Source organism: Corvus cornix, chromosome 3, assembly GCF_000738735.6.
Source record: "Corvus cornix cornix isolate S_Up_H32 chromosome 3, ASM73873v5, whole genome shotgun sequence".
NCBI classification, from domain to species: domain Eukaryota; kingdom Metazoa; phylum Chordata; class Aves; order Passeriformes; family Corvidae; genus Corvus; species Corvus cornix.
Window position 1 is genome coordinate 10586285 of NC_047056.1, and position 26905 is coordinate 10613189.

Genomic DNA, 26905 nt, shown 5'->3' on the forward strand with positions numbered 1-26905 from the left:
ATTTCGAAGCAGAGTTCAAAACGCCCCCTCCATCCCTCTTGTGCTACAGATTACTCCCCGAACATGATGTGGCCTCACCGGTCTCACAGCTTATTACTCACTACAAACTGAATTCTCGATGGTTTCCTTTGTCCAGCCCAAGTAAAGAACTCTGATGCAACCAAAAAAAGAACAACTAAATCACCCCATCACCTCTGCCACTCAATTTGGGTTATTAAAAAGCCTTGACTTAGTGGGTTAGGGATCACTAGCACACCCAGAATTACTCGCAGAGAGGAGCACAATGATGATTTGTACACCCCTGGTGTGTGGCAGGGGCAGCGATGCAGAACAGCAGCCACAGCACGGCCCCAAAATCAGACACTGCGGGAGCAAAGCGAGGGCCAAAACGTGCCCAGTGAATCATCCACTACAAGTTGGTTCAACCAGTCTGGAGCACCCCACACAAAAGCAAGGAGAACCCAGGACTGTGTCATCCCAGGCAAAGGAGTGGGGGGAAAAAAGGGAGAGAAACGTGCTGGGCAGGAGGGATGACTCTTCGATGTGGCCCTGGGGATGAGCTCGGAAAGGTGGCAAGTCCCAGCTTGCTCCCTCCTGCCAGAAACTCCCATTCCTGCCTCCCCTCCCACGCCCTGTGCTCCTGACGTGACCTTCCTCCCGGCTCAGCCACCGAGCAGCCGCTCCCAGGCAGGTCCCCCCGGGGAGCAGAGGTGCAGGGAATGAAGTGAATGAGACTGGGGAACGAGAAGGGCTCCAAGGGCTCGGGACTTGCCAAACTGAAGCATCCCTCAGAAGGGATGGGAGGAAAATCAACCTTCCCACAGTCCATGGGCTGCTCCTGGGGCATAGCAAATCCATGTGGCTCCAACTAACTTCATTTCATGCCTTGACCTGGGGCAGGGTCAGCGCTCGCCAAAGGTGAGGATGAAAAAGATGTAATTTAAAAATAAAGAGTAGTCCTCTCCAGAACATCCTAGCCTGGCTGGTGCTCACCGGGCCCAGAGCAGGCACAGTGGTTCCAGCCTGCCCAGCACCCCTGCCCAGGCAAAACCGGCTTTGGCACCAGCTCTGGGTGCCAGAACACGCCCAGCTGGCTGGGAAGGGCTCCCTGGGACAGTGGCACCAAGGGAAAACTGCAGCCTCAGGAACACTCACACACCGAGTCTGTTTTCTTGTGCTGCTTCAATGCTTTAAGTGAGAGCCATCGAGATTTAAACCTAAATTAAGATTTAAGATAAACAGCAGGAACAAACCCATTTGGCCCAGCTCCTTCCTCTTCAGCAGTCTTGCAATCCGTACCAGGCAAGCAGAGCCCAACCATTTCTGGTTATGGTGTCTGTTCTAAAGCAACTGATCTAAACTTTTTTCTACCAGCTTCAGTGAAACAGGCAAATTTGGCTCTGTTGTTCCAGAACACCCTGTGCCATCTGCAGATAATTCTCTACACAGAGAGAATGTGCCCTGACAAAAAGAGTTAAACAACCCAATAGCTTCGTGTAATACATAATTTATCACTCAGAGTAACCGTAAGAAAAGCACATTTAAAATATGTGGTGTTTGACTGTGGTTAACCCTGAAATTAGGGGCTTTCTTTTCCTGATTACTGCACTCCTCTTTTTGAAGTACAGCTAGCCCCAAAGCCGAGCTCAACTCTGCTGCTTTAAACCCAGCTCCTAATGCCTGTTCCTCACACAGCCTTCAGCACAAAACAGGTCCTGCACCTGTACCTGGGCCAGCAAAGGCAACACCTGCCATGGAGAAGAGGAGTTAAAAACACTTTGTAAAACGCTGCCTCCTTGTTAACCCAAGCCCTCACTCCTGGTTTGGTGTCTTGCACCACCCCGAGCAGCAGAATAATTTACCAACATATAAACAGAGGGCTTAGGGGCAGCTGCACCACATAAACAGTCACGGTGGGGCTCTGAAGTTTCTATCAGGATATGGGATATAAAGCTGGGTGAAAAACTGATTTTTCGGTTTGCTGGCAATCCTGAAAAAAGTTTCAAAAGAAAAAGAAATTCATTTGGGGTTGACTGAAACAAATGTTTCGCTTTGACTTCTCAGCCCCTCTTAACCAAAGTTAGCTCCGAAGATCATTCCAAATGAAAAGTTGCTTCTAAGAGGAAAATCTCAGAGCCTTTTATTCAGAAAAGGGCGAAACAAAATAGGTTTGTTTATTTTCTAGCTAGAAAAAAAAAAAAAGTGTGGCAAATCACAACAACTCATTTTTATTTTGCCAAGATTTGCCTTTTTTTTCCTCAAGATTTTACCCAGCTTCAGCACAACCAATTTACACATACAATAATTTAAAGAGAGACACTAGTAATCCTGATGGAATACAAGTTTGTTTTGTTTTTAAAAAAAACCCAAACAAAACAAACAACAACACTGCACAAATGTCCTGAAACTGAAACCCAACAGAAAGTAAGCTCAAAACCACTAAGCTTTTCTTGGCTCGGCTAGAGAATCTTATTAAGTCTCTGAATCACGGAGCCACAGATTTGGGATGTTGTGAAAATTAAATTAGTCTTACTTATTATTAGCAAGGCAAGAAAGGAACCAGGAGATTAGGATGCAGCAAGTGCTATTGTGAGCCAACTTTTCAGCATGTTTCTGCCTTTCTCCTGTAAACCCACAATTGGCGGCGCCCGTCCTGCTCCGTGGTGTTTTTAATCTCGAGATGCAGGTTCCTGACTCTCCACTCAACCTAATGCAAATCCAGGATTTAATGCCATGCCACAGTGAGATTCTCATTTCAGTTCCTGCCTTGCTCCATTTGAAGCCTCTGCTTGCCTGTGCTCTGTAGGTGCATCTTACCCTATAGCTGCAAATGTAAGATCCAGGGCAACCAGGAGTTAAACCTTGGGATAGAGGAGAAAAGGCACAAAGGCACCCATCCATACGGACTTCCAGAGAGTCCAAGTGGGACGGCCTCACCCCTCTCCTGTTTTGTCTTTTTTTCTTGGGAGTTCAATACTGGAGTTTGCTGGCTCCGATGCCTTGGGGGACAGAGGCTGGCCAGCTGGGACAGGAACACTGCCCTACACTATGGGACCACAGACAGAGATGGGATTTATCCAGATTTATCCACGCTTTCATCCAGAATACTTCACATGAATTGCTTCACATGCCAGGGAGGAAGTGGGAGCGAGGAAGCACCTTGTTTTTTCTAACTGCTGCACTTTTAAATTAAGCCAGGCTGTAGCACAGCTCGCCTTCGTAATTCACGGCTTCCAGACATCCCACCACACTCCTCAGCGGAAAGGAAGCAAAGAGCAGATATTCCAAATGTGTCACCCAAGCCTGGGTTTTAAACAGTAGAAAACAAAATAAAACTGGTTTTCATATGTCATAAAGAGACAAAGACAGGTAGTGACAGTTTGCTGGAAATGGTTTTAACAGATCACAACTGAAAGTGGCTTTAAACCCAGAGAAATCCTTGGAAGGTAAAAAAACCCCATCCAAAGAAGAATTTGGACCATCTCAAATCACTGCTACACTATGAAACCATAGCCTTCCTGAGGGCAAACTCCAAAGCAATATTTAATGAGCCAATACTTCCATTTATCATCAGCTCATTTGAATACCAGAGTCCCTACACAATAAATCAAACCTGCCTGCAGTGTTATTATTATTGTTTTGTTTAAATAGCTCCTTTAATCCCCAAACAGCTGGCTACCAGCACAGCAGGGCTAGGGGTGAGCAGCTGGGCAGCACAGCACCTCTGGTCCCTCAGGCCACTGGCTTCCAGCAGGTGAGGTGTGAAGGGCTGTCCTGCTTTTCCAGCCTCAGCTCTCCCAGGAAACAGCACTCACATCAGGGAGGAACCAGCTGTCTCCAACCCTGCTCCGAGCAAAAAGGAGCTGCAAACCTCCACGGTGGATGTGGCTTTTAGCCCTGCACACTTGGAGTGGGAGGCAAGGGAATTCCAGCACCGATTCACAGCTCCAGTTACCACTTCTGTCCTTCAGCCAAAGACAGCAGCTTGTCATCCCTTCCCCCTCCAGGTTACAGCACCCCACAAAACATGCAGGCTTTGTAGAGGGGCTTCCCAGCCTGCCTTAAACAATGAGCAAGGTTGGTTCTGTGCCGAAGAGCACGGAGAGCTGGAGTTCCTGCACCCAGGACCTCTGCAGTCCCTGGCCACCTCCCTGGAAGAGACAAGCTGCAGGGAGCTCCCGACACACACATTCCTGTCTCTTGCACTTACTCCTGGTTTTGCATCTCCTGTGGTGCACCAGATAAACATCCCCTTGCTCCAAATCTCCCCTCACAGCCTTTTGGGAGCAGAGCTTTTCCGTTGTCAGAGGTCTCTAGCCCAAGGCAAGCACATGCAGCGTACCATGATGGATCAGAGCCCAGAGACTCACTTATTCCTTAGAAAACTGCAGGCCCTCAGACTACCAGAGACCCCACACCACCAGGTGAAACCCACAGAAGATGGGATGTGGTGCCACTGGTTCTCCTTCCAGCAGAGGACAAAGAGCTGGGGTTTTGTAAGCACCCTGATCACCACTGCAGCACCAAAGATGAGCAGCTCCCATGTGCACTGTGCTCATGAGACACATCTGTACCAGCCCAAACAGCATCCAGTACCTCTCAGAACAATTCCAGCTGCAGGAAATGTCTCCCTGTATCAATCACTGCGTGTGTGTATAATCATATATAACTGTGTATGATAATTGTTCAAAATCAGCTCCTCACAGCAAACTCTGGACAGGGAAAATGGTCTGGGAAGCATTAATTACACAAAAAGCAAATGCAAATCCCTATTATTTGACACTTAAGTTGAAGTGTTTTGCTAGAGAGTGCAGCCTTGAGTTCATCAGCCCCTTCTGTGACCAGCTCCAAACAGGCACCAAACAATCACTCTGTGACTGTAGCATCTTTCCTGACCCTGGCATCTCTCTCTGCAGGGAAAAGACACCTGTAACTCTGCGGCTGCACTTCTGCAGCTCCAACTGCAGGAGAGCCTTAAAACTAACTTTTGTGAGTTATTTAGTTTCCCACATGCGAGTCTGTTTTGCAGGAGAAGAGCAAGGCCTACCTCTGTCTCGCCTTCCTCTTTTCCAGGGGCGGGTCCATTTTTGGGGAGCTCACAGCAGCAGTGGGGTCTGCAGCGCTCTGTCAGGCAGGAGGGAAAAGCAAGCCCTGTTGAAAGTGGAGCACCATCTCCCTTGTGGTCCTGCCATCGTTCCCTTGCCCGCCTCCCCCTGTTTGGGTTGCTGAGAAGAAACCAGAGCCTATTATCAGGCCGGCTGCTTTGTCAGGTGCTCCTTTGATGTAAATTCAGCCACGATAAGATGTGCTGATGGCAGCAAACAGCCAGAGAGAACCGAACGTGCCCTGCACGGCGACCTGCAGGGATTACAGTGATCTGGGGCTGTAGACAAATCACGGAGATTAAATGTGAACGAGCTGAGAAGTCTTGGGAGAAGCACCCAGGGAGGCAAAAATAAGCAATGCAGACAGAAAATAGATAAACAAGGCAGACCAAGGATTGACTAGACCCTACTAATGCATAAATCAAAGTCTTTCCCCACCTCTTGATGCTTTAGCTTTACCACAAGGCTCCTGCTCCACTTGCTGCTGGGCAGCCAGCTGAGAGAAACCCTTCGTGCACCTTTGCTGTATTCTGCCTGTCACAGTTGTCACTGCAGAACCAACTCAGCCCTTACAGGAGAGAAAAAAAACAGGCTTCCCCACCCACCCCTTTCTTTTATACTTTTTTCTTTTTCAAAAATTTGTGGAGAGCTGCTGACACAAGTTCCTTGAAATCAGAACTGTTCTGCTAATCCCAGTGTCTGCAGAGGCCCCTTCTGCTTCCATCCTGTAAATTCAAGGAAAGCCTACCTGGAGCTAAGGGCACTCCAGGTAGCTGACTTCCAGCAGCTGCCTTCTGCAAGGGTAGAGGACCAGGAGGCCTGCAAGGCCAGAAAAATCCCATGCCCACATCTAAGTTGAAGCAATCCCATGGCCATGCAGCTTTCCTTCCTGCAAATCTGTCCCTGCCTGCAGCTCAGCTGCATTTTGCAAGGTTTCTTGAAAATTTGGAGAGTGGGGCTCTGCTTTTGAAGGTGGAAACATTTAATTTGGGGCAGTATAGCACACCATTGCATTACTTCATGCTTTCATTTTTTAACTGTTGCTAGTGGCGATGTTCTGTCCCTGCAACCTCTCAGATTTGAGGACCACTACTGATTTACGGACCACTCAGCAGTGTGCCAGGTGACAGATGGTATTAAGACACCCAGATTCAGGGGGAAAACCAAAGAGCACCAGAGAAAAGTACTTTTTTCACTGATCAACCTTTCTGCAGCTAAAGGAGGCCTGATGCCTTTATTACAGGCACACACCTTTGGAATCCCAGTTGCAGACAGCATTTTCTGTATCCATCAAAAAGAGAAGTTCTCTAGCAACAACACCAGAAGAACTGCCAAATTCCTCCAGCAAACACCATAAAATCCCCCTTGCCACTGCACACCATGGCTCTTCTCACCAGGGCAGCCACACTGTGTTCACACTTGGAAACACAAGGGTGAATTGTCAACCCTGCTGACCAGAAGCGGCAGAGCAAGATGTCAGTGAGGCAGATTTCTGCACACCAGGCCTATTATTTGCTAATGAGATTTCAGTTGTGATCCTCCTGACTCAAAACACACTCCAGAGATCAGAACACTCAGAAATTTGTTGACAGCAAGTCCTGGACTCTCTCCCCTCATGCTGCGGTGCCAGGCTGGCCTGGGCAGTGCTGCACCTCACCAGGTATCTCCCTGCACCCACTCCCAGTGTCAGGGGTAAGTGGCTTTCACAAGGAGATGGAAATTCAAACTGCACATTTCAGCAGTGTCCTGAGCCAGGTTAACCTCCACAGTGCCACCACGGTCCTCCCGTGCACTGCAGGAACCAAACACAGGGAACAGGAGGAGCCTGTGCCAGCTGCAATGGTCCTACAAGCTGGAAAGGACCAACCTTCCTACCTGGTCAGTCCTGGACTGGGGAGAATTGGCTCAGGCCACCTCTGGAATGAAAGAACAGCTTTCCTAAGGACTGAGATCATACTGCCAGCTTGCTAAGGAGCTGCATTAATTGGAAACCTAAAGGACAGCTGTTTGTTCCTCCCTTTCCACCCTGCTTCCTCCTTCCCAGCCAAAGGAGAGGGCAAGCTGCCAGAGGAGACTTCATCTAGGTGGCCAAAGATAGAGACAAAGGGAGAGGACATCCCTTCAAAATGGAAAAGGGGGAGAAAATTGTACCCTTAAGTGCACAAAGCAGCCATACAACAGCTCCTTTTGCCATTGTCAGAGGGAGGCAGCTCAGTCCAAGGGACAGTGGAGTAACCTGCAAGAGTTTGAACAGCTGCAGAACACCCGTCGCCAGCTGCACGTTGATTCTTAACTCGCTTCAGCATTAACTAAGTGACAAAAGGCTTTAGTGCTCCTAATGAAAACACAGTCCCTGCACCAGTAAAATAACACAGCCTTGGAAAAAAACCCTTTTGGTAGCAGAATTCATGTGCAAACAGGTTTCAGGTCCAAGTTGTTGAGATCGGGACAAAATGTTTGATGATACTTGGGGCTGGAGACAGAGGGGAAAGAGAGGATTTGAAAGCATTAGGGGGACGATTCATGACTGCTTTTGATTTGTTTCCAAAATGTCCATGTTTTCTATTTGTGTTAAGGCTCCCTGTAGTTCAGAAGCCAAAATGTGATCCAAAAAGGCCTTATGGATCCTGAACCAGCCTTTGCATTTTTGAAAGTGCCTGTTAGGTACTTTCCACTCTGCTCTGAATTCCTGTGGAAGCTGCTCCCACATCTTTCTCCAAGACTGTTGTGAGCAACTGAAGGGCTTTAGGGAGAGATTCAGCAAATCTTGTCACCTTGTCTTCTGTAAACTCCTTGGACTGGTGAGCATAAAGGAGTAAGAAAAACCCAAACCAGCAGTCCAGCTACTCATGGAGTGTCTGCACACAGCTGGCAGTGTTCACTTGTTGTTCTTTGTGGACAGTCTCCTCACACACCTCTTTTCCTCAGCTGAAGAAGACCTGAAAAACCAGCTCCAACCACAGCAAAAATTACAATACAGACAGTATCACAGCTCTGCAGACCCGACTGACAGCCCAAGGGGACACTAGAATATAGACATTAGACAGAGACAGTTCTGCCATGACCACACACATGTCCTCTGCATGTCCCACTGTACCTCAATCTGCTCCTCTGACCACAGAGCTGTCCACTGGCTTTGGAAAGGCACGTTGGGACAAAGTTGTGTGGCAGGAGCAGCAGGACTGCCCTCCTTTCCTGTGTCACTGTGTGGTCTCTCAAGCAATAGGAGAGACCCTTACTAGCTGTTCTTGGCCCTATTTATACCAATAAGCTGCAGCTGATGATTAGAAATGTGGAACTAGCACGGAAGAAGCCAATTTGTCTGCTCCTTTTACTACTGCAGTTGGAGTCTGTGACAGACAAACTCCCCAAAGTGGCACAAGGTGCCGCATCCATGCCACCAAAAGTGCTTGGGGTGGGATGGGCTTTTTCCCCCAAGAAACAAGTCCAAAGGGTTTACCCCTGTGCAGAGCCAGCCCAGCTGTGACAGCATGGCTCACGAGGATGGAGCTGAACACCACAGAGGTCTTTGGGGTTCGTACCGTGGTGAGGTCTGGGGTGCTCACTGCATCACGGCACGAGACCACAGCTCCCTGAGGTACCCTGCACAACTCCTTTTCCTATGAGGTATCCTGCTGAGCAGCTGGAGGCCAGGCAACACAATAAGGTTTGATCCAAAGAACTTGCTTTTCTCCCCATGTGCAATGCCTCCTGAAGACCAGCTCAGGCAAGACAACACTTCCTGCTGTTTATAAGATGAAGACAGTCCTGAAAACTACACCTGGCCCTCAGCGAACTGCCCTCACTGCAGTTCTGTGCTGAGGGAAATGAACACCGAGTGTTTTATCACTTAAAGAGTCAAAACCAACCAAGACACGTTTCATTGGAAAAGCGAAAACAAAAGCACAGAGAACGCTGCTGAGCTGAACCTGCACCTCAGCTTCCCCCTCCCTCCCCAATTAACTTCATTGCTTTAAATAAGGAAGGCAAGGCTCACACCATGACAACAATCCCAGCAGAAAACCTACTTGTATCCCGAGCGGGTTTGCTTGCTGGACCTGGTGTGAACCATGCAAACGCAAGGACCTGCCCACGCAGGAGCACCAACAAACCCTGATGAGCAAGGATCACTCACAGCAGCTCCACTGACAGTAGGGGTAGCAAATGTCACCCTGGGCACACAACCAGTGAGGGCACAGGTGACAGCCCAGCAGAATCCCATAGGGAATACAGCCCAACCTGATGCCTCACATCAGTTTATTGCACACATATTCTAAACACACAAAACTATGCCAAAAGGATCATTAAGCATATGGAAAACCATGCCAGAAGAATCATTAAGGCTGTTTAGGCAAACATTAAAAAATATGTACAATACCTTAATTTGACTCTCCTTTGAATTATTTGTTTTCCACAGGACCCCAGTGTCTTTTAGTTCAATGAGAAGTTTGGTTTTTTTTTTTGCCCCTTTGTTGCTGCAGAAGTAGCCCCAAGCCTTACTTGAGGCACACAATCCAACTGCTGTATGGTGTACAGCACTAGGAACCCCTGCAGGTATGTGCCAGGTCAGCAGGGTCCTGACACAATCAGCGGATCTGCAGCAGATGACTCAGAGACCCTAAACTAGGAAAATACTTTTCTTTGGTGACCACGTAGTGAATCCAGACATGAGACAGTCAGAATTCCCCTCTGCCTTTGAGATGTGTGTGAGACCTGTGCCAGATGAGTCCTTCTCAGCTATTGCTGACACAGAGCAGGATGGCATTTCAAAGAGTCGATCTTCACAACCCATCTGTAACACAGGGTTAACAACATATATTACATTTTTAAGTACAGGTTGACAAGGTGAAAACAAGAGGTCCATCAGTTTTGGATGCATCACACGTGCACCTGACCCCCAGTGCCACAGAGCCACGACTGAGTATCAAACAAGCAAAGCTCCTAAATGCTTAAGCTACATCCCAGAGAAATTAGCATTACTGCACATCCCAATCAGGCAACTCATGCTGTGCACCAAATGACAGAAGTGCACAAGTGACCTGCAAAAAAAGCTGGCATGGCCAGCTGCTCCCAGCCAGGAGAGCATCACACTCCCCTGTGCCTTCTCAGCAATTTCCACATAAGGCCACCCCATCCCCTTCTACTGCAGGAAGCAGGGGCCCTTCAGAGAAGAGCTTCACTGCACTACGCTGATTCAGAGAATAAATCTGCACAGGACATGAGGCAAGGATCAGGCGAAAACAGGAGGATATGTAAGCAACAACTATCACATTGCAGACACACGACAGGACTGAAGCTGCAGTTCCAAATCCGTGGCACAGCTTTGCTTTGGAGGATTTGATTTTATACCTACAGCCTGGAATTATAATGTACCTCCTTATCTAAAAATAATTCTTCAAAAAGGCCTTCTAACATCTGGACTTGTATCGATGCTAAGACAGGCACCAGCAGCTGCATTTAAACCCCTTAGTCTGCAACCCAGCTCTCTACCAACAATAATTGACAGCAATAGCAGGGCTGCGGCGATGCAGCTCCCACTCACCCCACGGCTGTGACACATTTCCTCTGCAGAACAGCGACTCAGACCCTTGGGTCTCCGAGGCTCAGTTCCAGATTTTGGAGAAAAGCAGCCAGTGGGCACAGTGTGTGCACCTGTAATCCAGCCCAGGCTTTCCCTTCTCTCCAAATGCTCCTGCTCCTCATCCTTGTATCCCACTTTCTCTACCACCTGCTCTTCCTACAGCTATCCCAGCTGCCTATACTCTGAATCCTGCTTCACCTTCTTATTTCCCCTACTCAGAGCTTCTGCTGAGCTCTTGCTTTGTGTTTTCTTCCAGCTCCTCCTCCCCTTGTTTTCAGTCCTCTGAATTTGAATGTGTTGTTTCTTCCCATCTCCTTTCACGTTCCAGGCTCCCTGGAGGGAGCAGATTAGGTGCTTGCTGCCTTTAGTGCCTGTGCTCTTTGGCAGAGGCCGGAAGACAAAAAACTTCTGATTTTGTAGCAGACGCTCCTAGCAGGTACTATGCAATTATTAGATGACATACGCTTTTAAAAATTATATTCAAGTGTATTTTGCAACTATCCTGTATTTTCAAGATGCTCTGAAATTTAGAAGATAAATATGCAGAGTTGCAGAACTGGCACAAAATGTAAATGGTTGGACCAAGGGTGATGCATCTTACATGCACTGAGCTAAGTCTCCCTCACATCCTATAAAGCCCACCAGATATTCAGCTCAAGTGCAGCAGTCCAGCAACAAAACTTTCCACACAACAATTTCATTACCAGGCAAAATTCTGTACAACTCAACGTGACAAAGAGTTAACTTCAGTACCCACTCAATGCATTTAAGGACATGTACACACATTATTTGCAAGCTTTACTTTTGGCATCTCAAAATGAATTTGCTGAGCTAATGATATTCTGAGAAGGTGTCAACATTCCAGGTGCTGTGGGCAGTCCAGCACTGCCAGCACCTGCAGCAGGTGGTGGGGCTCTGGGTAAGGCAGAGCTGAACCCCCAAGTCTCACAGCACAGTCTTTCAGATAACACAAGCAGAGCCCAACCCTTCTTAGCAGTCACTCAGGAGCCTGCAGCTCCCTTCACAGTGGGATCTTTGGATTTTGCTTCATGGCCATGTGCCAACTCAGGGAATTGCATCTGAACCAGGTGTCCTCCGCTGCTTGTGCTGGACGGGCACATAAGCACTTGCTCCTCAATGGCACCAGTTCTGGGGTGAAAGTGATGCACCCTGACATGTCTGGTGACAATGCACAGCAACCCAAATGTGCACAAAGTATCTGTTGCCATCCTGCCCATAAGCCTATTGGCAAGATTAAACTAGACAAGGCATGTTGTGTCACTGGGAACAGCACGGAAGGACAACCCCGATGCAGCCGAATCTGTTAGCCAAAACTTTCTGCATATGAACAAAGCTGCCTGTACAAGACAGGAGAGAGGCAAGAGGATCCTGTCTGTCCATCCCACCATCAGCAACAAAAAAGGAGGCTTAAGCAAGGAGACAAAAAGCAGTGCTGTGTTTTAAGGCAGGCAGCATCCACCTCAAAAGGCTGAACTTCGATTGTAAGCTTTATGTCTTTCAGCAGTGTGAAGGTCTGTGGGATGCAGAAAGAACATAAACACCCCATAAACACACTCAGGTTTCACAAAGTTTCAGATTGGTACATCAGTCACAATAGAAATCTCCTTTTTCCCCTCCCCCATCCACGGTAGGCCACCAGAACTGCACTCGGAGACTGGAAGACAAATGGGCAGCTGCCTCTGGAGGCAATTGTGAGGAGACTAAAGATCAACTTGCAGCTGGCATTTCCACCCCCACCTCTCCTTAATACTTCAGTCCACTCGCTGCCAGACAAGGATCATGAGTCAGCTCCTAAACATATTCTCCCTGAAACAATAGCTATAGCTCTGTGCTGCAGCTATCCCACTGCTCCAGCTCCAAGGGACACGCCACAGTCACGGAAACAAAGGCACCAATTTTAACCTACAGCAGCCCAACACCAGAACTGAATGATATAATAAGCATGTACTAAAGAATACTATGCTAAACCTGGGAGATTAGCAAAGCTAATTTCAACATGTAACAGGCATGAAGTCAGTGCTGTAATGAAAACCTGCAGAAACAGCAAACAGACGTGGTTTTGGGGCTACACGGTAAAGCAGATGGCTTTTGCTTAAACCTTTTCTGCTACAACAGGGTGCAGTTTGATACCACATCACTGTACACTGCAATACTAATTAGAGGGCAAAGGAGACAATTTAGCATTTACAAATTAACTTTATCACAGCCATAGAAGCTGCTCTCTCAATTCTGAGCAGCCACCACTCACTGAAACTCCTGTATTCACAAAGATGGAACCCCAGCACTTGTCTCCCAAAGACATTTCAAGAAGTAAAAAGCTTCCTTTTGCAAGGACAACCTTTCAGCTTACCTAGCTAATGGCATCAAACTCAGGCTTTTCTGACCCAAGTGCTGTCAGACAATAAAGAACTCAAAGAATAGATAAAAAAACACACTAGAGATTTCTCAGAACTAGATGTTAAGTGATGAACTGGTGGTAACGACTGAGCACTTAAAGAGCTGTGCACATAGTAAAGGCATGGAAGAGTCTATGTCCATGCACCATCAAGAAATAGCAGCACCCAGAACATGCCTTACCTGCAGCCAGTCCACTGAGACCCTCTGATGATATGTTGCTCACAGAGCTACAGCGCAAGCTAACATGAGAGGAGACTTCAGTGACTGCTATGTTTCTTTTTTTTCTGTAGCTAAGAAATCAGCAAACCCAGTTGTCCTTTCTCGCCTCACCATAGCTGGTGTTGCTTACAGCTGAGTATTGCCAATTGCTTTGAAGAAGTCTCTAACCCCAAATATCATGAGCCACATTGCCCTGCAAGCCAGAAAGGAAACTGGAGACAGAAGTAAAAGACTGACTCCCAGAGACAGGAGGACTGAAGGAAAGTCCGCAAGACCCTGCCAGGAGTGGTTTGTGGGACTGAGCAACACAAATTAGAAGGTCTTACTGCTAACACAGTGAGCACATCAATTTTACCACCAACAGCAAGGTGAGGAATGCACACATTCTGTAAAAAAAGAGAGCAGGCTATATACATATGTATCTTTTAAATTATTTTATTTTGTGTAAGCTAAAAGGAAATTTACACACTTAAATCTCAAAAGACCTTGGGCATGCATATTGACCTTTTTAGAGGTTCTTCGACATAGCTCTCTTTTTTCCATAGGAATTTCCCCAGACATTTACAACCCATAGTTTTTTACTGTATATACAGCCTAAAACCATAGCAATCTATGATTATGTCATTTTACACTGTGCAAAATCAAACAGGAATAGTGGTACAACAGAACATAAAAATTTTTAACAGGTAAATTTCATTGTAAGACATTCATATTGTTTTGGTCCTTCTTTTCCAAATCAAACTGATTAAAAGCAGACAATCTTCTAATGATCAAAAAAAAAAAAAAAAAAAATCAAGTGTTTAGACAGTAATCCATAACTGGAACAAGAAGTTACTGACAGTATACCTTTCAAAAGGCCATACAGTGACAGAGCCATACTATTGAAGTTCAAGAACATAAAAACTGATCAGCCAACCAATCAAACAGGGGGAGGGGATGGGGGAAAAGAAAAGGAAAAACACATCTTAAGCTTGTTAAAACACAAAAGAAATTACTGGGTTTTAAAGAAACAATAACTGAAAAACCCACAAAAGGGACAACATAACCTTTTGATTTTTTTTTCCAGCAAGAAGTATTTTAATGTATGCAGGAAAGAAAAAGTTGCTCAATGCAATCAGAAAGTCTTAAGGGGGAGCTTCACAGATTGTGAAGATCAAAGTTTTCATTATGTGTTGATAGGATTTTTTTTTTTTTAACTTTTAAAAGTTTTTTAAGAAGGACACCACCAGTGTATTTCACAAAGACATAAATGTATACAGCCCAGCACAACAAAAAGAATAGATCTTCAAAAAGATTTACCCCCAATTATTTACATTTTTCTCTAATATAAATTTAGGACTCCAGTATGTAAATAAATATACATTACTATGTATACCTTTCTAGTGCTGCTTACCAACAAATCATCTGAACTTGATATTTTTTTAATTAAAGCAAGATTGCTTTTTACGACCCGCAGAGGGAAGAAAAAAAAAATCAATAGAAAACGTCCAATTCACATCACTTTAGTCTACCTTTTCTTGGCAGCTTGTTGAAGGTGTTAATGTGGCTGGGAACATCAACACCTTGGCATGCATGAAAGTTAAGTCAGGAAGGCTAGAAATCACCTTGGCAGCCTCTTCACTAAGATGTTCTTCCTTTTTAGGCTTCCTGTTGGAAAGAAAAGAACAAAGTGCATTAATCCAGTACCTGATATCCCTGGGATCACTGAAAGAATCACTGATTGAAGCAATGTTCTGTCAGCTTGTCTCCCACTGACAGGCACTTCTGTAAGCTACTTGAAGGTAGTCTAATGTTATAATACCTACCTGCCTACCAATAATGTGTTAACAGAGAGAGTCAGCAAAATGTTCCTGTGTATATTGTTGCAATAAGGAAAAGTCCTATTCAAATGGTAATTTTTACAGATTTTTTTTCTTTTTTTTAGCAGCTTCAAGAGTCAAGAGACTCACTTGAAGAGACAACCATGCCCATATTCTAGAGATAAAACAGTAGGAGCATTAGTTCTAAAGTACCTAAATCTGCTACAATCTTCAAAAATAAAATGGAAAAGATCTTAAAAGGACATTAAGAAACTCCTATGTTACTTCTCAAGAATTTAAAAATAAAAACACACTTATGCTGTGTTTTCAACATGATTGTTCTCAGACTGCACATCATGCTACTCTACATTGTGATCCCAAAATCTTTTTTCCCTTCAGGATTCAACAGTAGCAAAAGGTGCCTCACAAATAAGCGTATCTACTCAGTTTGAAGTGCAGGAGTATGAGTAGCCATGATACATTCAGCAGTTTGGGAATCACTAGGGTTTACTTTGCCTTTTGCATTATTCACAAGAATTACTGAGCACAAATGAATAAAGAAGTCTGAATCCCATGTCGCTTGGTTCTCACTATTATGCAAAACCTCACACTTCCCAAGTAAAATGAAGCCTGGCTCAGACTGCTATAGACCCCCCCTCCTTTGCCCAAGCATCCATACTTTACACACATCTGGCTTATCTTTGAAGAACACTGCTTACTACTAGAAATACTCAGTTTTCCATCAAACATTATTCCAGTTTCAAAAAGGCACCTGCTAAATCCTGTAATGATATAAGAAATTCCAACTGAATAAGCTCCCTCACGTTTGGGGGAAAAAAGCTGAGACAAAAGGCTTGAACCAAAGAAACTGCTTTCCCTAGAACACTTCAGAAATTTCCTTTCTGTATCTGGTCTTATAGATAAACTTTAAACCTAGCCCATGAGAGGGCAATGTCCACTCCAATCATGAAGCAGCATGTACTTATACTTTTTGTCAACCCCCATGAGGATTGTTTCCTCAGCTGAGCAGAGACCAGTGGAAAGCAAAGGGCTACATGTTTGCTTTCACAGCAGCCTCAGAATTCCTTAGCTAGAAGAAAAAAAGAGCTGGAGTCAAACGCATCCTTGACATCTGATGATAGTGTTGACCATCGTCACTGATCATTGTGCTGACACTGAACTATCACTTTTGTTTGCTACCTGAAATCTCCACTCGATGGAAGTTCTCTAGATGAGGCAGTCTAAACACTAAATCTGACTTACCTTCACAGAATAGCAGTATTTTTTTTTCTCTGCTGCAGTGGAATTTCACGAGCTACTGACTAGGCAGATTACCAAATTCTAGAGGATAAACAAAGCTGTGTGCTGGATTTACTGAAGGAAGAAGCAGAGAGCCAATATGTGCCTCCTCTAACAACTTCACAGTCAGCTCTGTTTGCACTCAAAGGACTATCTCTGAGCTGTTGAAATGTGGTTCTCACCCACCACTGTGTTATCAGTATCTGGTGCCACTATTAATAATCACTTACCACAAGCCCCTTAAAGGTACAAACTCCTGGTGATCAAGGACTTAGAGCTAACAAAGGAGTGTTTGACAGAGGAAGCCAAAGGAAGAGGGCTGCCTTGGAGATGTTCCTGTAATTGTTCATCAGGCGAGATGGAGCTCACACACTCCTTGCTATTTATATTTCTCTTCCTCCTCTGCTCAGCTGCAGCATGCTGAGAAGTGGCACTGCCGGGTCCCAGACGCAGCGCTGCGCTGTATTCCATGGTCACGTGCAGAACTTTTACCACAGGACAGTGCCACCACTCCTGCTGTACCAGCTGCTCTCACTGCACATCAGGCACACCAGCGAGCCCAGTCAGGTGTCCATCTCGCCCAGTTACCAAATGCTCCCCTTCTGGCTGGAGGCCCTTTGCAATAATTTATCTACTCCAAAGCAACGTAAAAAGTATCTCTAAAGCAGGACAAGCTAACACACTAACACAGCAACCACTGCTTAACTATGACCAAGACAGAGCTACAGATACAATCACTTGGTAATGAGACTCAAACCCCTTTTTGAAATCATCTCAGTGCAGAAAGGGGTGAGATGGCCAAAATTCTCCATGGAGAGAGGCAGGTTCCTCTGCATTACAATAAAACTAGACACTGCAAGTACCCTTTCTGGGTAACAATCAATGCTTTTGCTAGCAAATATCACCAGGGCAACCCTGAAGAATTACTCACTAACTCCCTAATTTTAAAAGACAAAGTAACATCATCACTGCAGACAGGTTTTACCCTTAAAACTTAGCAAACTGCCTCCTAACTGTGATGTCCTTTAATAGAGGCAAGAGAAATAACTATGCATTAATTTCAGGCACATCTTTTGCTGAAGATGTTCCTGTTGCCAAGAGCTTCTTTTGCTGAGCCCTGATGAGTGGAGGAGAGCCTTGCAGAGCTTCTCCTGCTCATGCTGTCCTCATTTCTGGGTACCATGGCTTAAAGAACAGACACCTGAGTGAGCAGACTGTCAGTGGCAGCTGTACTACTCATGTCTGCTTTGGAATCAGACCTTCTGATTACAAAACCATGAAAGGACCCATCCCTGGATCAAAACAAGGTCTCTGCCTCATTCAGGTTTCAAAATAATCCTCTACAGCACACTTTGTCCCCATCCATCTCTTCTCTTACACTAGGTTACATTCCTCCCAAGAAGGAGGACAGGAGGGATACCCCTACCCAAGCATTTGTACCAGCTCCTCTACCCCTGGGCACCACATTTCAAAGGCATGTTAACACTAAGCCACAAGAAACGAACCAGACTGACAGGCAGGAAAGGTGTTGGAGGAAAATTTAACAAGAAAGAGGGAATGCTTTGTCCATCCATCACTTGAATGTCACTGCTCTGTTTTGCATTCCAACCCCTTCCTGCAGCATTCAAGTCTTTCAGGGCTTCAGTCACCTCTCATGTTTGCAAAGGGTTTTGTGGATAGCATCAGCAAGGCCAGGCTTTATCAGCAACAATGAGCTGATTAGAGAAATGCACTTTAAAAACACTCTATAATTAAGAGTTAGCCTGCTCCATCCAACACCATTCCCAAGGAGTATTTCCAGTTTAAATGAAGGTTTCAGCCATTTCTTGGAAAGGTATCAGTGCTCTGCTTTCCTTCAAAAAGACAGCAGATAAACTTTTGATCTCTGCCAATTCTATGGAACGAGGCAAGGCTGGAGACTCTGGAATGCTGGATCCCTGACCTTCAACACTTACTGCTGCCGTCAAGGCTTCAGGCTTAAGCTGAGGGGGAAGTTTCCCCTCCTCTCCCAATACTTTCCTGCTGAGAAACCGACTTTCTGGTTCAAGAGGTGGCTTTGCAACCAAAGACAGGGCTATTTTAGACAAAGATGATTCTTCACGTGGCATCCCACAGCTGAACAAATGTATTTTCACTCTAAACTTTACCCTAAAGCTCCTGAGTTCAACCAAGTTACAGACACGGGATAGCCTCAGCACAACTGAAGCTGCCATCAAAGTGATCTTAATCCATTGTTTTTGTCTTCCTCAGTCAGTTATCATGGATGTCTAATAGTCCACATTTCCAGGCTGGTGCATGAACCTTTTCCTCATTGACCTGGCTGTACCCAGATACTCCTATTTTAAAGTCTCCAGTTCACTACAAAAGAATTTAAAAAATTGAAAAGAAAAACAAATTTATTACAAAAAGCTAACATTGTGCCACATTATTTGGCATATTGCTGAGGCTATACCTTTTTATTTCTCAGAAGGTTTCTAGCTTGAAAAAACAGACTGCTTTTCTTTTGGAGAGCATGAAGTCAAGCAGAGAAAGCACTTGATATTTTTTTAAAATTCAGAGTTGATAAAAACACACAAAATGTATTAAACAGTGAACACAGCTAATCCATGTGTGCGTCTGAACTTAGCCTCCAAGCCTGAGGTCCCCAGCCTGATATACTGCTACATCACAGATCTAGAACCAATTCCTGTTGGTAAGCAGTGCTCTCCAGGACAGAGGAAGAGCTCTGACATCTGGGTTAAGAGCTTTAAGAGCACAAGCAAGAGCTTTCAAGTGCATTGTGAAAGCACTGGAAAAAACCCCAAACTCCTCATATCAAAAAAGCAACAATACAGAAAAATGAGGGTCAACATTCATTTACTTCCCTGCTCCTTTGAAAACAAAAAGCTAAGACATCTTAAAGCAAGGTACAAATCTATGAGTGCAGGTACAATAAAGATACATTGGGAGTTTGCATGTCCCACTGTGGTTACTTTAAAATTAGGTTTAGAACATAATACAAAAATATTTCAACTGTAACTATGTTTTCTAATTAATGAAAGTCAGACTTCCACTACAATATCTCCAGGAAGAGTACGTGCACTCCATGGACAGAAAAAGGGAATCCAAAAGACCCAAAACTCAGCATCGAAGTGGGGAGTTCCCTCTACTGGTTCTCCCTTGAAATTTCATGGCTTGTTGATTTCGTGTTCACTTTCAAAGTTATCACTGCAGGAAAACTAGGAAGGTAGTTTTCTCAGTAAAAGAGCATGTTTTAAAAGAACTCTTGTAAATTACAAATTAGTCATTTTAAGCCAGCTAAGTCCCACCATTACTGTGCCTCCTCCTAAGGGCTGTTGCATGAAAACACATCTGGTTTTAGAGTGCTGACTAAAGCCCAAAGCTCACTTGGGAGTGAAGATGTTACCATCTACTTGTTGCACGTTGAGGCACACACTTCCAAAACCCCAATGTTTTACTTGGTAAAGATCCTTCAGCATTTATTTTAATGGACACAGACATTAATTATGTTAAGATAGTCCAGGATCCTACTGCTAAGATACACATTAAAAAAATAAACCCAAAGAATACAAGCTTATAAATGGAGACACTATTCTGTAGCCATTCAACAGGCCAGACTTCAAGAAAGCCATTTGATGCCTAAAGCCTTTCTAGAGATGCTACCTATTAAAAAAGCACAAAACTGCTTCACCTGTGCTCCACTAGAGCAGAAAGGACATCCTAAACCAACTACACACTCAATCCTTAACCTGCGACAGCAAAATTAAACTGATGTTTGGTCACCGAAGTTTTGACAGGTGTTAGAAATATTTGTGAAGGGACAAATAGAGTCATAATTATTAGTCTGTTATCATTTTACTTGCGGAACATTCTGTATTTATAAATTACACAGAGCCAAAGGAGAGTCTTCTGTCTCAGTCCTAAGTAACTGAGCTGATTCAGTTTACCCTGCTATTCTTAGGAACCAGCTCTGGTGCTAAGAAATTTGCTTCCTCCAGTTCAGTTTGGCTCTAGCTTTTCACCTTAGGTCCTGGTGATCCTCTTCCTTCAGCTCATAAACACTTTTCCATCTTATTTTAGAGTTCTACAATAATTTGAAATAAGAACTACAGTACAATGAACTTCAGATTTAAAATTTAAAGCCTTTTGACCATTCAGGAACTTCTGCCCTAAAACTGCACACGCTCACACCTCACATTTCACACCACCCTTAGAAGACAAATGTGCAATGAAGAGACTTTACCTTGTGGACGTGCTTGCCTTCTCCACTGTGGACATGAGCCTTGCAAATGCATCAGTCACTCTGTTGCTTGTGTTGGAAGTTTCCAGTTTTGAGGTTGTCAATTCATACAACTCAGGATCCACACCTTATAGTATAAAATAATAATCAGTGATGGTTGGAGGCACGTAGTCATAATTAGCCACAGACCAACTTGCTAGAGACTGTTTTCTGTAAACATCTGAATCATTTATAATTTCAAGATACATGAAGAGAACATGACAGAACATGTTTGCATTTCTGAAGCATCATCCTCTCTCCCCATCCTTTTTCAGCAGCTTTTTCAGTTGTAGTACAAAACACACATCTTGGATCAAGTCTGGCATACAAGGTCTCAGTCTATGAGTAAACGAAACCAATTTGATTGACTTTTTAGAGTGAAACCTCCATAAAAATGTCAGCTGTGTCAAAATGGATTGTTTCAATTACTTCAACTCAACTGCCTGTACTAAAAGAACACTGCATGTTAACAGGGACCAACTCTTCACCTAGAGATTACAAACAACACTGGCATGCAATAGAGTGCATTTAGTATCTGGCTTTTCACTAGGGGTCGTGTTGAAATTTGAAGTGAGGAAAAGCAGCTTTTATGAAACACAGAAGTGGAATGGCATTAAAAATATGCACAGCCCTACCAAAACTTTTAGTGTGTGCTCCCTTTTCACCTTCCAAGTATTTCTAAAGCATTAAGTATCTGAATGTTTCAGCCTTGAATTCCTAGCTTCAGGTATCTGAAATCAGATGCTGAATTTTGACATCCCATTTGTCGCAAATGGATTTCAGATTTTAGCAGCAGAGGTCATTCTGAAAACAGTGCAAACAATGGAAACCTGTATGCAAAAAATACATATGCATGAGTTAAATTCTACCTGTTTAGTACCAAGCATCACATCTCAGTAGGAAGCAGCTCTAGGATTTTTACATATTACATACTATTCCTTAAAAAAAAAAAATTCTCTAGGAAGTAGAATTATCAAAATAAATCATGAGGAAAGACTGTTACAGCAAATTTTGTTGCATTTTAAATTGCTGATACTTCCCTAGCTACAGTTTCAGATATTTTATGCTCCATGGATTCCATGAAGTGTGCATATATATGTGCCATTCACAAGGCATTTCTCAAAGACAGCACAGAATTTTTGTACATAAGCACTGTGTTTATTTACAGACACCTGTGTGCTAAACAGGTTGTGCCAGTTGGTGTGGACAACACCAAAGCATTTAATCCTACTGCAGAACAAACACTGCAAATACTGGGACCTGATGGTCCCATGCAGCTCCCTAATACAAAAGCAGCATTGATTAATGTTTGCTGGTGATTGTATCCAGCTTACAAGGATCAAGATGCTTTTAGAAGTGATCCTGAAACACCAAAAGATTACTAAAAATAAATGCCAGTGCCTATTGTCCTGCCTTTACCACCAGTAACTGCAGCACTGTGTGTGCTAATGGATGATGTTAATCATCCTCAAACCTGCTTTGCAGGAGCTCTCCCCAAGCAGTGTCTTGACCATTTATGCTTTTGGCACAAGTTAATTCTTCTTTTATTGTGAGGAAACTAAGCTGACCGAAATGTAAAATAAAGAAAATCATCAGGTTAAGCTGCAGGAGGTGCAAGATTTGTTCCATAAAATATGAGCTGATTAGAGATTAATCAACTGTCCTTTTAACATATATTTTTTTTAAAGTCTGGACTTTCACAATTGATTTGACCAGTTCCATGCAAAATATCAAAATATGTACTGTCCTGAGACCAGTATACCAAGACTTCTAGAAATGTCAGATGTTTACAGAAGTTAGAAATAGGAAAAATCCCAAATATTCCATAAAATATCCACTTTCAATCAGGGAGAGGAAGCCTTGAAGAAATACATTTTGACTTGCAGAAGCCTGTGAAATCCCATTAAGGTACACATTGGAAAGCTAATTGAAGGAAGGAGCCCTTTGACATGCAACTCTGCAACAAACATTAAATGCAACCTTGTAAGTTACATCATTTAGGTATTCCCATTTACAGTCCTGTATTGGGATGTCACTGCTCAATTTACTGTTCTTTAGGCACCTCTTACTCAGCTACATTTATGTTAAGCTATTAACATGAAAAATAAAACAATACAGTAAATCTGCGGGAACATACTAGAAATGAGTAACTCCCTGTTCATAATGTGGAATGAAAATTTTTATTAAAAAGTTATTTTGGGTACTGATGAAATCAGACTGAGAAGACTCCAGTGTCAATCTATAGCAAGTAAAATAAGTCTCCAAAGAAAGAATAAACTTCTACTGATAAAAGTTTCTTCTTTAAGCAAAAAAAAAATCTAGCAATTTGTCTTTCAATTATTTTATGTATTTTTTAAGAGTTGCATATTCTCCATTTTATTCAGATGATGATAGAATATTTAAGGAAAGCACTGCAAAACCTTAATGAGATATTGAAGGAAAGTTAGCCAACCAAACCCCACACAAAGCTCCTAAACACACACACAAACACACGAGCTGCAAGCCATGAAACAAATGACTTTCCCAGAAACAAGTCAGTAGGGAAAAAAAACCCAAAGCCAAAACAAAATAAAGAAAGAAACAATAGGGAAAAGAAAGGGGGGGTGGGGGGAGGGAAGCATTATAGGGCATACCAGAAAAGGTGATAATACCTGTAACTTGATGAAGCAACAACATAAAAAATAAAATGCAATAAAAGACTAACAGAGTATTCCTTCAGTAACCCCTTCCAGTGTGCACACCTTCTGCACAAGCAGTAAGACATGTACCCAACTACACAAGCAGTAATATATGTACTGGGCACTGGTGACTTGTGTCAGTTGACTTGCACACACTTACAAAGAATCTGTAGGACTCAAAGCACCTTGACTTTGCTAGCTGTCACTTCCATGACAAATCTGCCCTCTTTCATCTGATAATGGTATTTCTCAAGGGTGGAATAAAAAGTCATTTAGATTGCCATGCCGTGAAATTGCTTTCAGTGATTAGATTTTAAAACTAAAAAAGCGTGTTTCTAAAAACAAAAAATACCATAATAATTATAATCACTTATTTGAAATGTGGGAGGACCCCAAACATCTTATGAACCAATTTTAAAGATTAAAATCACTAAGAGGAAAAATATCTTTCCTATGAAAGAAATTGATTATCATGGCTTCAGGCACTGTATGGAAAGAGTACTTGCCTTAGCAACTTAACCTATGTACTGGAACAAATTCCCAAATTGTTCCCTGAAATTCCTGCAGAAATTTATTCAACGTGTAGGTTTTCACAAGCTTGTGCAAAATACTCAGAGCATGTAAAAACCACGTGACAAATGAATTTAATTACTTTCAAGCATTATTCAATGAGAGTGGTGTTTTCATCTTCTTTTTAAGGGAGTAAGTTGCAGATAAAGTGCTTTGGCTTCAAAATTAACATTCATGAACTTCTAATATCCCACAAACATGCAACTATCCTTCTTTTCTATCAAAAAGGCTGTTAAAACACTTCTTTCACTTTATTATTAGTAGTAGTAGTCCACGACCTCCTGGGCTGTGATACATCAAGCTCCATAAGTTTATATTCACATGTGGCTTCCAAATATCATCATAATCCTGTAATTTGGAGGCACTCAGAGAAGAGAGCAAGCCTCATATTTTAGCAATTGCCACATCTACACCATTTTTCAAATTTCCTTAAGTGCTTAGAAGAGTTAACTTCTGGAATTTCTCATTTGAAACAAGTGTTTTAACATCTTATTTGCAAGAGCATAGAAGACACTCATTCCTTCAGCAGGTGACAAAATACAGAGCTGACAGTACCTTTTAAATACTTCGTACTCGATACAAAACATCAGAAAACAGAACACAGATTAAAGGAAAAACGCAGTAGAGAGACATTTTAGAGAAACGCAATGTAAAACTTCTCCTTGTTTGTAGGAAAGTCAAGTGATGTGCTCATGCTTTTAGTAAGTCGTTATATTCTTACAGTTGTGGTTTTAACACTCTGCTGACCTGGGATTGTGGTGGTGCTGCTAGAGCTACTGTCATCCACGGGCCCAAAGAAATCAAGGTTCAGAAGAGTGGAACCTCCACTAGCTTGAAATTCAGTGACCGTGTTGGTAGGCAGCCATATAGAAGGTAAGCCAAGGGAGGGGTTTATGTGTAAAAAGGGGTAAGACACACACTTGAACATGCAAGTTATAATTAGTACTCAGTACGCAATTTAAAAAGTCGACATGAAAACAATGCTTACAGTATTAGTTTGTACCTTCTAAAATGTTAACAACTTAATTCAGTGCACATTTCCTCATGTACAATGTAGCAAGGAAATCAACACTAGTAACTTTAAAATAGAAATATTTATTTCAATCTAAAAATGAAAGAGAACCAGCACGACCCAGAGAGAGAGATGTGACCAGTTAAAGGGAAACAATATATAGGTCAATTGATAGTTAAAATATAATGGGCTTTTCCTCCCCTCACTGAAATTGAAAGCCATTCTTTCATTAGGAAAATTCTTCATTAGCAGATCCTCAAATAGCAAAGAACAAAAAGAAAAAAAAACATTCAAAATTTTATTTAGCAGCTTTAAGCTATTAATTATCATTATCTTAAAGCAGCGTGATCACTGCGTAACAAATGCCACTCATATGTTCAGTTCCTCACTGGTAAATTATACTGTTCCCCTTTAGTACTAAAACAGAAATCAAACCAAGATACATTTTAAAGTTGTTTGTTAAAAAGAAAGCATGATGATTGACTGAAGTAGTAAGACACCAGACAACAGCAAAAGGGTCCATCCAGGCTTTCCTTCAGCACCATGATATTGCTATCCAAACTCTTACACCCCACACGTTCTGCAACAACACAGTGTGGCAACACCTGTGCAGTAAGAGATGCACTTTATCTGAGCCTGCCTTTGAACTTGTCTGTCATCAGTCAGTTGCTGTAAGCAGGCCCCTTGTAAAGGAGTTTTTTGATAGGTTTCTAGTCTGTCAATCAAACAAGTTTCCAGAACTTGTTTTATTTCCTTTGCATGCACTTACATTTCTGACACTGGAGGCAGTGGCACAACTTACTTTGCTATTAAAATAGACATAGGCGAAGGGTTTTTTAGGTGATAACTATATACATTTACAGATACAAATGAGTTCGTAGCTACCTCTTTAATATATTAGCTGTAATTAGCTCTTAAGTGTAAGCAAAAGTGATAATGAATGAAGTCACATTTTTGAAATATAAAATTATCTTTAAATCTGAAAACTTTCAGCTCAGGAAGTGTATATTTTGCCAACAGTTTGTGGTTAAAATATTGTGCTTTGAAGTAGCCACTATACACAAGTTTGTCATTCAGAGGATGTCTAAAGAGATAGCTGACTGGTGAAAAATACTTTAAAGAAATAAAACTCATCAACCTACAACGCTCATTTGTTTAGAGTTCCATTATAATCTGCAGTTATACATAATGAAGCGTTAATATTGCCACTGTGTCACTAGCATATGGCAGTAATCTAAAATAATACTTAACTTAGTATTTTTCAAACTATGTAATACTTCACACAGGGGCACTGTTAATCAGAAAGAAAGCCTGAATTTCCAAAGTTAGGAGTAAGAAATAAGTATTATATATATTTTTATATATGTGTGTGTGTATATATTTTAAAAAAATAATCAGCAGATAGATGTTTGTCTGAACTTTGTAGCTTTCTTATCTCTAGCTCTGGTGCTAGAGGCTCTACGGAGAGACGTACCATCTAAAGGGTTAGTAAGGCCACTGCTACTCCAGTCAAACTGGACAGGTGGTAGAGATTCCTAGAGTTGAAAAGTCAGAAATCAGATTTTATAGTCAGTTCAGGTTACAACAATGCAAAGCAGTTCAAACAACAGATTCTTTAGTGTCTAAACACTAAAAAAGACAACTAAATGACCAAGCCCCAACTTTTGGGAGGTGTGTATTTTCATAATATGCAGTAGAGATTCAAAGTAGATCTGTTCTACCACAGGAAATCCATTAAATTCTGAACAGCACAGACTAGGCAATTTCTAATTCAAACAGGATTTGCAAATTAACTAAAACATATGAATTGAATAACAAACCTTAAGGCATTGTTGAAAATGAAACTACTACTTTCACGGAAGATGAGGCACTTATCATAAAAAAGTTATGTATACACAATTACAGGGCAAATTTAGAACAGTGAAAGCTATCTGTACATCCATGC

At 42.9% G+C, this 26905-nt stretch overlaps 1 protein-coding gene across 3 annotated transcripts in view; it reads right to left on the reverse strand.

Moving 5' to 3' along the window:
• Positions 1-13742: 13742 nt before the first annotated feature.
• The window catches only part of AFTPH (aftiphilin), a 42128-nt gene continuing 28965 nt past the window's right edge, over positions 13743-26905 (reverse strand). Inside the window, exons 7-10 of one of the 3 annotated variants that reach the window (XM_039568573.1) lie at positions 26435-26495; positions 24696-24779; positions 20665-20788; positions 13743-14970 (exon numbers count right to left, since the gene is read on the reverse strand). In XM_039568573.1, the coding sequence (XP_039424507.1) occupies positions 14826-14970; positions 20665-20788; positions 24696-24779; positions 26435-26495 (414 nt within the window). In that variant the 3' untranslated portion in view covers positions 13743-14825. The remainder of the gene's footprint in view (positions 14971-20664; positions 20789-24695; positions 24780-26434; positions 26496-26905) is intronic. The other 2 variants (XM_039568575.1, XR_005604095.1) reach the window with 2 other exon arrangements.